The 14263-nt window shown below is 39.6% G+C and overlaps 1 protein-coding gene across 3 annotated transcripts in view; it reads right to left on the minus strand.

Annotated features, from left to right (window-relative positions):
• Nucleotides 1–307: 307 nt before the first annotated feature.
• Nucleotides 308–14263, minus strand: part of USP32 (ubiquitin specific peptidase 32) — a 165903-nt gene continuing 151947 nt past the window's right edge. Inside the window, exons 29-35 of one of the 3 annotated variants that reach the window (XM_033090262.1) lie at nucleotides 12428–12514; nucleotides 11185–11305; nucleotides 6973–7164; nucleotides 4437–4725; nucleotides 2924–3348; nucleotides 2373–2465; nucleotides 308–1891 (exon numbers count right to left, since the gene is read on the minus strand). In XM_033090262.1, coding sequence (XP_032946153.1) covers nucleotides 1718–1891; nucleotides 2373–2465; nucleotides 2924–3348; nucleotides 4437–4725; nucleotides 6973–7164; nucleotides 11185–11305; nucleotides 12428–12514 — 1381 coding nt within the window. In that variant the 3' untranslated portion in view covers nucleotides 308–1717. The remainder of the gene's footprint in view (nucleotides 1892–2372; nucleotides 2466–2923; nucleotides 3349–4436; nucleotides 4726–6972; nucleotides 7165–11184; nucleotides 11306–12427; nucleotides 12515–14263) is intronic. The other 2 variants (XM_033090264.1, XM_033090263.1) reach the window with 2 other exon arrangements.

Raw genomic sequence — 14263 nt, forward strand, 5'->3', positions numbered from 1 at the left:
AATCATGACACTAGAGAGTCTTCATTTTGTCTGACTTCATCACATGATACCATTTAGGTCACTCCTTCCTACTTGCAATTACCATCTTCTTCCGAATAGGTTTTCAATGTAGGCAGCCTTTAAGACCACCTTTCCAAATGCTCTGAGAAGAACTGGACAGTAGTAACTGATCTCAGATACCAAAACACGAACGCTCAGTTATACTGGTGCCTACTATCTGTGAGGAAGGGAGGATAATGAAATCTGATAATTAATGAGAATCAACTTCCAGGGTCCAGATGAATAAAAAAAGACTGAAAAAAAAGTGAAATATTTACTTTGACTATATATTTAAAAAACACAAGAAAAAAAATGCTGCCTGTAATAAATAACATTTATATTTCTGTTCCAGTCTTGAATTATTGGTGGAAAAAATAAAGTGAGCAAAGAAACATAACTTGTTTGATGACCACTACTGTGAAATTAAAAAACAGAAAAAGACAAACACCAAAATAAAAAATAAAATAAAAATAAAATAAGTGGACATGCAAACAAAACAGAACAAAAATTTACTTCTAAAACCGCCAATTTCATTAAAAATACTTACACACTATCAATGTTTGGGATATATTCTGTTTTTAAATTTAATATGATGGGGGGAATATCCCATTTAAGTTAACTTATAGCCCTTACAGCCATCAAATATGAACAAGTTTTGAAAAGTTCGTTTGTCTGCATTCTCTTCTTTTTTTAAAGTGCAAAACAAAGAAACAAAGGAAAAATAACCACTAACTATGAAACACCATCTAACTTTGATGCCACTTTCCCTCTCAGAAGCTCTCTGTGCAACATGTGCATGTGAAGATGGTGCAAATATTGGCAAATACCCTACCACACTCAGCAGTGGGAAGTGGAATACATTTTTGAGGATACTTGAAGTATCCTCCAAAGGAAGATGCCTCCATTTGGAGGACCACTTTAGCTGGATTGCCCAGGATGCTTTTTTTCCCCTCGATAGGGTGCCCCAACCAAGGCCCTGGGTAGAAGGCACACAGTCTTAAGAAATTCCCTCTCTCTAATAGACTGGCCACTATTTATGGCTCTGCCGCCATGACTGGTTGTGTCTCAAACACAAACATAACAAAAACAAAAAGTAAGAAAGACATAGAAAGAGTGGGAAAATGGTTTAAAAAACAAATTGAAAAGTCTGTGTCCATGCCATCGGAATCCTTTGCACACCTTCATGATCTTGCTTTCTCTATCTTGTCAAGATAATGGAATTAAACTTCAGGAAAAAGGAGGTAGCATATCATGTCGTCTCCAGACAACACTACAATTTTTTTTGTTTGTTTTATTTTGACGCCAAGAAAATTCTTAGTATTTTGTTAAGATTATTGGTAAACTCTATACTCACTACACATTTGTTCATATCTGGACAAGCACAATTTAGTTCTTATTTGGTCCCAGGTGGCTGGTGCCAAACCCTTTTGTTTACAGGCTAATGGTGGGCTCTGCCTGAAAAGGTCTCTACCAGAGAGCCAGTGTGAGACTGCCAAACAAAATTATTACTACTGTTATGTTAACTGCTATTTTCATTCGGATTTTTATTTTGTGCTTCAGGGTCACGGGATGACATAAGTACACGGAGCTTGCCTTTCAGCGCCACTTTTGCCAATCAGCTACAGGGAGGGAGTCCTCTCCCTCACCACCAGCCTGTCTAGCAACCAGAGTGGTAGCTCTACTGTAACACACAGTACTTTTTGTAATCGGACTCAAAGTCTTCGTCCATGCTGCTTGTGTCTGCCATCTTTTTGCCATCGATCTTTGGCAGAAATTGTGCATAGTCTATCCCCTGCTGCTCATAGAAAAGAATGTAGGCAGAGTCGGTGTCAATCTCATCAGGGTGAAGTTCCTGAAGGGACAAGAACAGCCTTTAATAAAAAAGCTATCCCTCTGCTGGCTCTTAATCCTTGCCAGGGAAGGGAGGACCAATCCTCTTTAATCACTAAACCTGTTTGCTTCCACTCGGCTTAATATTTTGGCTGTCTCATACCTGCCCCTAAAATAAGCCCCATTATTTTCATTGTTTGTTGTAGGGAAAATAATCTGACCACAGGCAAATCAAAAGAATGACCAAAACAACCCCCACTAAATTCTGATAGTTCAAAAGACAAGAAGTTCTTCTCCTTAACCGATACTCCCCCCCGCCCCTTACTACTCATGTTTTCATTCTCTAGTCTGCACATCATTTTTCTCCCTTGAATATTGAAGGCATCTCTGTACTGATTCTAAAATACCTATTCCTGTTTAGGAGAAAGCCCCTTATTTCAATGAATGTCCCCCTGATCTTTTGACCATTTTTGTTCTTTAATTCAAAGATTGGGGACATTTACCTTACAGCTGCTGTCATTGTAACAGTACCACTTGCTGTTTGGGTTTTTGGCATAGGTGACGTAATGGCCCCCGCCCAGAATTCCTGAATGGCACTGTAAGACAGAAGAAAGTGGAGGTACGTTAGTAGTTAACAGTACTCTGGCCGGGGCACAGTACTAGGATCCGATCAGGACAATACTTATCACTTACGTGGTTAAGAAAGAATGTTTTAGAACCATCTAAACTTTTTCCAAAACAAAACAAAAAGCAAAATTCAAAAGTTCCAAATCTAACCACTTTATAGTTGTAATTATTTTTTAGAGAGCGCAAATGCCTTAGAAACACCCAGCTGTGAATGACTTGAACCTGTGACTCCAGTTCTAATGATGACATGACTACCCCTGCAGTACTCTGTGAGCATCCTGGAGTCTATCCACAAGGCCAAGACACCTACTGCTAACTTTGGCTGTTGCCAAGCTGGTCCTGAAAAAATGAATGAATGAATGAAGATGAATGAACAAACCACTGAAAAATGCTGATCACTGTGAAAACCACACAACAAACCACTTACCGAAATTGCATATAGATTATAAATAGGCTTAACATGAATATCTTCTCTTTGGTCATCGGTGCTGTCTTCTTCACTATGGTTTTCAAGCTGACCATTGCTGTAGCCATTGCCACATGCCTCATGTTCATAAAGAAAGCCATTGGCCAAAGCTACTTCGTGGTCCTGAGGGGTGACCAGCTCAGGTTGGCTGCCACCCAGTCTGTGCCCTCGGCTCAAGGCATCAGCTAGCTCACACACTTGCCCAGTGCCATTCTCTTTGCCGATATCCAAGTTCTCCTTACTGCTTGACAGTTTATTTTTGCTGCCGATCTGGGGTAGTCGGAGCCTCCCTTTGCTCCTCCCTAAAGTCCGTGGGCTACTGTTGGGGCTGCTGTTTTTGCTAGAGGGACAGCTGCTTTCACATTTTCTTGATGAAGACGGTGAACCTGTCAAAGGGTGAAGGAAAGATTCATAAATCCAAATGCCGCAAGTTAAACCGTCACCAAATGCTAAGTTTGAAGTCAACTTCACAAGTGTACACATAAAGGTAAAGACCGGGACTCCTGACTGGTTCCTCTTTAGTTCCTGTACTGCAGCCAATCAGTTACATTCTAGTCTTCCTCAGTGTCAAGCCCTTACAGGCAGCAAGGTCCGGAAAATGTAAATTACCACGTGGGAACTTAGAAAATACCAGATTTAGGTCAGATTCGGTTTAAAACGATACTATTAGACTAAGGAGTTTTACAAATACATATTCTTGTCCTTCGTAAAATTATTAAAAATATGATCAATTATTTAGCACTTATTGTTGCTCGGCACAGATGGGAACTCTCTGTTATCTCTACCTCTCACAAATCTTCAATTTTTTGGTCCCAGCTCCCCTGCCCTCTTTCTTATATATCCTTACAAATTGTTGAGGACCTCTAGAACTTTTGTTTATGTGGGTGATATTTATCAATATTTACCATATTAGAAATTAAAACTGAGGAATCTAAAAAAACACAACACACAAGCATATATTTTACTGACGATCACGTCATGCTAGCTCTGACTTCACTGTACAATTGTGAGAGAATGAGCGTGAAAAGGCATAAACTGTCTTAGCATTTCTATGAAAATAGTTCTGATCCTCCAGGACACCTCTGAAAGAGTCTCAGGGACTTTAGGGGTTCCTAAACCACACTTGGAGAACCTGTGCAGTAAGGAACAAGGATGACAACTACCAGTCATGTACACCCCATGTCAGGAATTATGTAAAGTGTTTCGCTTCTGACGTATGAAATCCTCCCACTCTGTGAACTTGGTATTATCTCCATTTTACAAATGCAAAAATAGCTGCAGGGAGGCTGTGTGTCTTGCTAAAAGTCACATAGCTCAAATCTAGATAGGTCTGATTCCAGATAGGTTCCTTCCATTTCACTCTGCCTTTTGATCTAGAGTGGAAGGCAGAGGAAACCATGCAGCCTACAGGGTCTCAAGAAATTCCCCCCTCAGGGTGATGTCTGGGCTCCACGAGGTGCCCCGGCCTCTTTACCTTTAGGGCTATTGATGACGTTTGTGCTGAGTGAGGACGGGCTCTTGCTCAGGAGCACATCCTCTTCCCCCGCCGAGTTCTGGGCATCCACTTTCTTCACCTCGCCTGCCGGAACCCTGGGCTCAGAGAGCTCATCCCCCTGGGGTGTGAGTGGTTTCCGCCGGCAGAGAGCTGGATCTCTTGGTACCAAAAAAGCACTAGGGTCAAAACTTTCACGAGGAAATTTAACAATTTTCTGTGATTTTATCCATCGGCCATTTACAAATTGAAATCGTTTAAGGTGAATAATCTGCAGGAGGAAAGGTAACAAAAACTTGGGTTAAAAAGTTCTGAAGATATAAAATATACATTTAAAAAAACCAAGTCTAATACATGTGAATGTTCAAGAATAACTAACATCCTCTTTTCAAAAAGAATATATTTTATAATGTAACGTCGTTATCAGTAGGGTCACTGCCCTTTAGCTGTATAGCTCACATGGTAATCTCTCTAACTTCATAGCCTGTGTATGTCCAACACTCTTTCTAAATTTCTTCAACATCCTAGGAGCCTATTTATATGTATTCCTCTGCTTTCTGGGTGTGTGATCCACACTGACCTGTACCTATGTCCAATAGCACAAAAGACTCATTCACAAATACACTCAGGAGACTATACTGAATGTTTTGAAGAAAAAATGGAGGAATTTTTTACAGATGGACCTTATCGAATCTCTGATTGGGGGGGTCTCTCCTTTCTTACCATCTCCTCTGGTGGCCACCCGGGAGTTTCACTACCAGGGAGTCCTGAAGAGCCTAAGAATCTCCCTTCTTTTTGGCTTCTCTTCTTCTTTGCAGAGCAATGAATTCCTCTACTCTTATACCGTGTTGTTATGCTCTCTAGTGCAGGCACAGATCTTTGCTGGCTACCTCTACTCTAAATGCTTAACAATTTACTGTTTATATAAAGAGAATCCCTTCCTAAGGGGCATGCTGCTGTGTGGATCTAATAGAAGCCCACCAGGCTCCCAACATAACATTTACTCATCATTATTCTTTAAAGAGCTCAAATCATAATTTTTATAAATGCCTTTAAGACATGTCTTATGTGATGGTTATAAGAATATATATAATTGTCAAAACACATCAAACTAGATATCTAAAATCATTGCATTTAATTCTGTGTTAATTATACCTCAAGTAAACAAACAAACAAACAACTTTCCCTCTTCCCACCTGCTTGTCCCCAAGCCTGCTCTCTTCTTCCTTTCCCTCAGTTCTTATCCCTTGAGCTAGCTAACCAATGTTATTAATTTTTTGTGTATCTTCCCTGGGAACTTGTCCTGGTCTAAGAGAAGAGACACCTACATTCACAGTCTTACAGAGTAGTAGGAAAAAGACACAAATAAATACATACATACAAAGTCTGGTTAAAACATACCAGTGCCTTACAGTTATATTTGTTATGATACTTCCACTCTTAAGAAAAAAGCTTTGTTTCCCTCTTTTTTACTGTCCACAGTATTTGTTAATTGCTTATTTATGAAGAGAAAGTATTCCTTAGCCCAAATATTCATGTTTCATCGTTCAGGAACAGAGTGATAAACTGCCATGGAACTCAATTCAAAGAAATTCTTTACATTTCGAAATCACTTTGTGCTTTGAAGGATACCAGCCTTCCTCATCTCCTCAAAGTCTTTCATAAGATTTTGAATCATAATTTCTGTAGAAACCTGCATATACTTTCTCTTTTGGTTCAGCCACAGCAACTTTTTAGAAAGCTGTAACCCCTAGGGTTACAATGATCACTCCAACAATATGAAATCGCAGATGCTTGGCCAGAAAGCCATGCATCTGAGGTTTCGTGAAAGCACTGGAAGGCATGGGAGTTACGTTCTCCTATATATGGGAACCCCACATATATGAGAGTCAGAGACCCCACGTGCACCAGAGGTTCCCGAAAAAGCTTTCTTAAATGAATAGTAAGATTTGTCACTTCAAACTCTCCTGACAAGCAACAGGAGCCTCTCCTAATTCATGAAGAGAGAAGGCAGGAGTACATCAAATCTGAAAGACCACCGAAGCCCCAGTGTAGTTGTGTGCTTGTGCGCACACTTAACTCAGCAGTGTGCCGTGGCCATGTGACCAAGCACAGTGGAAATGGAGGCTCCAGGCTCTGTTGCTCTTCTGCAGCCCACAAAGGGTAGTCTAAAGCTTCCTCTCTCCTGAGAGCCAGAAGTGCTTTTCTTCTGAAGTTCAAATTCACCAGGTTGTACCACTTGTGACACTTCTCACATACTGCACTGAATTGCAGTTACTGGTCTGTATGCCTTCTCTCTCCTTGTAGGCTCTATGTTCTTTCGGAACAGGAACTAGCAAATATCTATAGAACAAGTAATCTCTGTGTGCAACATAAAAACCCTTGCACAGCAAATGTGTTTTAAGCTCAGCTGCAGGGAAGATTTTATTCTCAGAAATAACGAACACTCCTCTATTTGTTCATGGCTCGTTTCCTTAAAGCCAGACCTCTGCCCTCTCAGAGGGAGGATGTCACATACCAGGATGGGTGGCAGCCTCCAGAGATCCAGCTTCTTGGTAGCTAAGCAGTGGGTCTTACACTTGGAGCAGTAGTACATTTCGTTTTCCCCTAGCTCCTCCTCACTGGTGAAAGCGCGGAGACAGCTGTCCAGGTTGATGGGCTCAGCTTGAGCTCGCCGACTCTGTTCCACACTCTCGTGCTCATCTACAACCTGCAAGTGGAGGAGGGAAAGGGAAGAATGTGGGAAAGTGAGGGAGGGAGGCAGGCAGGGAGGGAGTTTAAAATGGTCATCTGGCTATACCTCATCCTCTAGGTGACTCACCACCCTCTTTTTATTCTACATGAAGAAAAAGAAAATACAACTCAAACCAGAGTCTTTGAGCAAATACAGCGTCTGTACGTTTATTCACAAATATCACATTAATAACATCCTAGATCAAATTTCTATTTATATGACCATAACTCTTCCTAAAACATTTCTAAATGCTTCAAAATGACAAAAACAAAAACAAACAAGGAATTGCCTATTTATTTTGCAATTCTGAAATCATTAAACAACTTACATGTGAGCTGGCCCTCAAGCCATAGATGTTGTTATTAGGTCATTTATTTTGTAACCAGAAAGACAGAACATTATTAGTATGCTGCAGGCTTTACAGCGGCGAGGAGAAATAATGTCACTGGAACACATATGCTAGATATGAATTAAGTAAGAAAGGTACAGAAAAGCTCACCATAAGAAGACAACACACCAGAGCATCAAAACCCACAGGATACAACTCATTTGCATATTGACACCATTATAACACAGTTATCAGAATACCACGTGTATCATTATCTGTCTCCTGCCTGATGGGGCCTTTTTACCTGAGCCTTCAATGAAAGAAACAGCAGGCTCAAAAGGAGCCTGATTTTGTAGAGAAGGCCCCTAATACCTACCCAAACCTCTGTGGTCCTGTTAACCAGCATGCTAGGCAAGAAGAAAGTAAGTATAAGAAAGGAGAGAGAGCAAAGGGGTGTGTGTGTGTAAGGTTAATGTGTGTTGGAGGTGGGGATCAGGAGGAGAGGCCTACAATGCAACAGAAAAGGGAGAATGTTTCCCTCTCGGATTCTTGGCTGTCACTTAACAAGCAATCAAGAGCCATAGTGTGTGAGGAGGCATGATTGTCAGGACTATCAGAGACTTCACACAAGGATCTTTTCATCCCAGGGTGGAGCCCAGACTACAAGTCCAACAATGAATGCCTCTTTCTGGCAAAGGTCACACACACGTCCATCGCCCCACCTTCCAAAGGTGAATTGGTTCTCTTCGTCTGAGGCAATTTCCGTCCTGTTTCCCTTTAAAATGGGAACACTGGGCTGCCTAGATTACCAACTAACACATCTCAGAACGTTCAGTTTAGAACAGGTTTTCAGGGAACATCTTCCCTACATCAGAGGATGGCAGAGTCACAGGCTGTCAAATACTTCTATAAACTATTGAGGTTAAGGTTGCTCATACAATTAAGGGTTTTAGCATTGTATCACCATTCATTTAGAAGTAACTCATTTAAAAAGGGGGACGTAGAGGAAAATTCTCTTTCCGAAAGGGAGATCTGGCTTGACCTTGCGTCACTGACTTCCTTTCTGATACTGTCATCATTTTTAGAGATCGTCTTCCAAGGGAAAACCCAACATGCTTCAAAAAAATTAAAAAACAAAACAAAATGCTGTATCATGGTTGTTGCAATCAGAACAGGAAAAGAGGTGTGTCAAATACAGTAGTGCCTCTTCTCTCACAGCTATAGTTAAACATTATCTCTATTAGCTCTACCGAGGATGCAAATTACAGTAAGCTGATAAGGAATGTTGACTTTTACTGTCTATATTTTCTATAGAATGCACAGGCCATAGAGCTATATGAGGACAGGGAGGAAGGCTGATGGAAAAACATATTTGAGGACTTACACAATAATTTTCCTAAGTGATAAAGATTTCATTGACCTCTTGGGAGTCATTCCCAGATCCTCTACTATTATTCAAATAGTCTGAATTGTTTATTGGCACTCTCTTTCTTTTTTTCTAAGCTGCTTGAAAGCTCATCCTTAACACAAAAGATAAGGAGTGAAGTAACAGCTTTCATACACTATAACACTAGTACAAAAAGGAAGTTCTAATAAGTTACCTAGTTTAATTTTCTATTGAGGAAAGAAAGGTCCAAACAGGGGAAAAATTGAAAGAACAAGAACAACTGCCTCTCTCTCTCTCTCTTTTTTTCTTGTTTACCAAATAAAACATTCACATAGAAATTTTGGAAAGCAGAGGAAAATGTAAAAAGGCAGGGAACCTTTTATATTCTTAACACAAAGGCAAACGGTATCAAAATATTGGCAGATTTTCTTCTGTCCTTTTCCTAAATAGTATTTTCTTTTATTGAAGAGAATTTTCAGTATATGCAATCTTTTATCTTGCCTTAAGAAAAAAGAAACAACACGCCATCATAAGTATCTTGCCATATCTGTCAATAAAAACTCCTAAATCATCATTTTCAGTGAAAGTATAATATTTTATCCAATTACTAGACCATGCTTTAGTTAACCATTCCTCTAACATGGGACAAATACAAGTCGTTTCTAATTTGTTACTATTCTAAAAAATGCTATGATGAAGTTTTTTTTCCTAGCAAATTACAGAGTATTTTCCTCAGATAAATTTCTAGAAAGGAAATCACTGGAATAAAAAATATATATATATGAGCAATAATCTCAATTTTGAATCTCAATTTTGTCTACGTGATTCTCCAAACACACGCAGAAACCACATGTAGGAAGAGAAAGTAAGCAGGAAGAAATTAGTCATGTGGCCTCACTCCCCAGCAAGGCAGGATACCTCAATTGCGACTTGATTTCCATGATGTCCTAATAGCACCACTGAAAGTAGAAGTGGAGTGAGACTTAACAGGTCACACAGACCTTTCTTCCTAGAAGCAGGATGTCCTCCAGAGCTTTTCAGATTACGCACTGGGCTTGTTAAAAGGGAAAGATTTACAGAGCCAAATGATTTTTTATTTTTGACATTAGTGTCTTGTCACAATAATGTCCTGTCAGATTTTGTGCAAAGATTTAGGAACGTTTCATTAATTGCTCAAACTCGCCTTCTTCCAAAGAAGCATGGGTGAGGTTACTGAATGACCTTGCTACAGTGAGCATGATCTGCTAGATCAACTTCTCTCTAGCTTCTGTTAGCCAAAGAGCTTTCATTTGGCAAGTTTCCGCAAATTACACTCAGCCTTCGCTAGTGAGCGCTACCAGGAACCTCGGGGTGTGTGGGGGCACATTTAGGGATCCAAATAGGGAACTCAGTCTGGATTTGGTGGTTTCCCCACTCCTCAACAGCACAAAAAGACAGAAAGTCAATTATCATTGCTAACTTATCTAATGAGAACACTCTAAGAAACAGTGAAGGGAATCGCTTCTCGGCCTTTTGGCTAAGATCAAGTGTTAAGAAACAGTGAAGGGAGTTTCCACCAAGAGCTACACAAATGCAACAGCCACTACAATTCTTCATAGGACTAAAAAACTCCTTTGATTCTATTGCTTTCACTTCTCCATCAGATTCTTCTTATTTCTACTCACAAGCTATCTAGTCAATCTACCCTTCAAACAGCATTTGGCAAACATTTTCAGGTGTGAAGTTAGTATTCTTTTTGAAATAACATTTTCAAAATTTAAAAATTGCTCCGGCCAGAGAGTGGCAGTGGAGGAAGGCCAAGTGTGAAGACTGGCCAGTGAGACGTCCTCTTAGGTGCCCAGTCTTGACACATTCAATCCTTTCGCTAATCTTCTACTTGCTATGCCCATTAAAGGCAGCAACTATAGCCCCTGAGCTCAGTAACTGTGCTTACCAAATGCCGCAGCTTCAATAGTAATTAATAAACAGGCAGTGGGATATTTACTGATTGGTATATCACGGCCAGAGAATATAACTTCTTAATTACACCTAAGAGTTTTGTCACAAGATTTACTTATTATTAGTATTTTAAAAATTCAATGTCCCAATACAATTATCTCTAGAAGAGGGAAAACTGACACATCCATGTCATCAAATCAGCCTAATTAAGTGCCATAAGGAATGAATGAATGTTTTCCTGCTGGTATTTAAACTGTCTACAACATCAAAGGCATGATACAGTTAAACTGGGGAAAATTTTCCATATAAAAACCACCATCTTAAGGTGGCCCTGAGTATTTACCCTTTCCTGTGATGTTTGATAGCGGAGGTGAAGCGCCGTGGGGTCCCAATCCACAGCAATATAGGCATTTCCGATGAAAGCTCTGTCATCTCCACAATCAATTTTACAGCCTCTGCAAAATCTAAAGGGGGAAAAAACATGAGGAATGAATAATTAGGAAGGAAATTTTATTAGAAATATTCTCCCTTTCTACTTCTCTACATTCCTTCTTGGGCTTCACAATTTGCCATGGGCTTCTAATTCTAACTTCAGACTGATAAATGCACGAATATGTATTAATAATTATTAGTATTTCAGGAATCATGCTTATCACTTCTCAAGTCTGGTTTTTCAAAGCACTTGATAACCATTTGTTAATTCACATAAATACAGAGGATGCCCCCAAAATGTACACACATTTTAAAAAAGGAAAAAAACTATTAAAATTGTAATACTCAATATATATCGATAACAAAAGATGAATACAAGTCTCGTTTGATTTCTGCAATTTCAAGAGGTGCTCAAAGTGGCTACCATCAGTGTAATTTTAATACAGGTTTTTCCTTTCTTAAAACGTGTATACATTTTTCTGGAATCCTCTGTATGTGAACTATATGGCAAATAAATAATATGGGAAGAATTGGGTATTTGAGATAACATATCTCTAAAAAAATTCTAAATTCAGTTATTTAATGCTCTGAGGACAATTTATCTGGTATAGCAATGCCTATTTCCTCATTCGTAACCATAAACATTTGTGGGGTGGGGGAGGGACCACCACAACAAAGCCACGGTTCCAACCCCTATTTTAAACTCAGTTTGCTAAGTCTATTACAGTTCTCTGAAGGCTGACTTCAGTCCTCAGGCATTTTCCAAGCATAAGTAGTAATGCCCAATCTCCAAAATAACTCTTCTAAAATCCAAAACAGACTTCCTACAAGGTCTAGTAAGTAGACTGTTCTACTGAGCTCAGAATTGCTAAACTGATTTATAATTAAGAAGCAGAAGGTATAGAACAATAAATTTTGATCATAAACTATGAATTTGATGAGATTGTAGAGTTTACAAAACCAGCTATGACTCAAGTAAAACTTAGCTATTGACCTCACAAGGAAGACATGAAAGAACAATTCCCAAGATAGCGTCTCATTATTCACTATGACGTCTGAGACCTGGAAATCTTATGAAAAAGACTGATAATAAAGTATAATAATCTGGAGCTGCAATTCTACTAAAATTTTTCTTTTGCAGAAGGTCACTTTACCTATACCATGGGCACCAAGCACAGGAGTTCCCATCTTTCTGCACAACTCGTAGAGTGAACGGATATTGATAACCCATACTGTCATCACTGAAACAGAACAGAAATCAAAGAGTGTAAGAAACATTTGTGATTTGAGGTCTCAACTCCTTTCCATCTTCTCATGAAGTAACCCTAGGAAGGGGCATCTGTCACAACAGTCTGCTCACGCTGACAGGTCGATGCTGCTTATCCTAACCCATCAGCTGCAGCCTGGACCAGCCACACTCAGAACTCCCATGCTGCAGCCCTGTGTCTAGAAGGGCAGACATACTAGAGTGCCAGATGTCTCTAACAGCATCCATGTGGTCCACGCAAATTTTATACAGTAAGCTAATCATGGAACCAAACACCAATTATCTTTCAGCCCTAATTCTATCAGAAGATTTAATTCACATTAAACTAAAATAATTAGACCTTTCCATGACAAGCACATTGACACACCACAGAAAGCTGAAAGGTTTTTAGAGTCGACTAAACTGTGTATTTAGAAGTTTTCTTTAATCAGCATCCCTGATGTTGTATACGCTAGGTATCCCTTTCTTTTCCTTTGCCTTAACTACTCAAAGCTGTAAGCTACAAAACATTTTTAGAGTAATGTCTTTTAACTGCTAGGTAACCTTGTGCGTTCTCCATCTTGAAAAAAAAATTATTCATCCTTGCTCCAATAAGAAACAACGCAAGGTATATAACGTAAGAGCAGTATACTTCATTGCTCATTTGGCAATTGATGACTGGCTATTACATGGCTGCTGAAGATAAGGAAACCATGATAAGGACTCGGGTAAGGGCAAAAGTGTGTACCGTATCAGTCACAAGACTTGCCCTTTTTCTGCAGAACTCGTCGAATGAATGATTACTGACAGCCAATGCTGTCCAGTATTATGTCTCAATTAGGTCAGTGGTAAATGAGGAATCAAAAGAAAGACAATGGGACAAAGCGACCTGGTAGCACTCTGGCAGAGAACTGTGTAGCACCTCTGTTCTGAATATTTTCTTTACCTTTTTGCTCTAACTGAAGCCTGGCTTTCCTGAGGACTCTGCTTCCCCTACAGCCTCAAGTGCTGACTGTTTCTTTTCATACATCCCAGAACCTGGAGGTGATATGAGTCTCCCCTCCTGACTCCTCTTTGCCACTTCTAGATTGTTTTTCCTTCCTTCTCTTTCTACAAAAATCCTGGTTTCTTTCTATCATGTGCTTTTGAATTATACCATCTGCAAGTCGTCCTTGGTAGGTGCATCTCTTCTTTATTCACTAAGGATTTTAGCACCCAGTCCACTGTTTTCCTCTTCATAACTTCTACTGTTATTACTCTTGGTGGCTTCAACATCAATGTAACTTATCCAACAACACCTAGGCCTTCTCTCTTCCAACAATAACTTCCTCTATAGCATATGATCTACTCCCGCCAATAGTTATATTCTAGACCTTGTTATTGGTAGTGGCTATTATATGGCTGCTGAAGGTAAGGACACGATGGAATGACGTTCCCACCTCTAAAAATCTCAGTTCCAAACATCCTACTTTGCTCAATCATTTCCTATTTTTTTGGATTACTTACCTACTCAACTATCACTACTCTAACAATTCTTTGACTCATTAGAAACCTTCAGTCAGCCCCTCAAAGCCTCACTTTCCTCCTTACTTACTGTCCCTTAGAATAATCATCTTTTGTATGGAACCTCAATTCCAGGAATTTGTTCATTTAATCTAAATTTTCAAATTTAACTGATAGAAATTTTCACAAATGTAGAGAATTGTACAGAGAATCCCTCTCATTCATCGCCCAATGACAATCA

This window comes from Rhinolophus ferrumequinum, chromosome 21, assembly GCF_004115265.2.
Source record: "Rhinolophus ferrumequinum isolate MPI-CBG mRhiFer1 chromosome 21, mRhiFer1_v1.p, whole genome shotgun sequence".
Classification (NCBI taxonomy): domain Eukaryota; kingdom Metazoa; phylum Chordata; class Mammalia; order Chiroptera; family Rhinolophidae; genus Rhinolophus; species Rhinolophus ferrumequinum.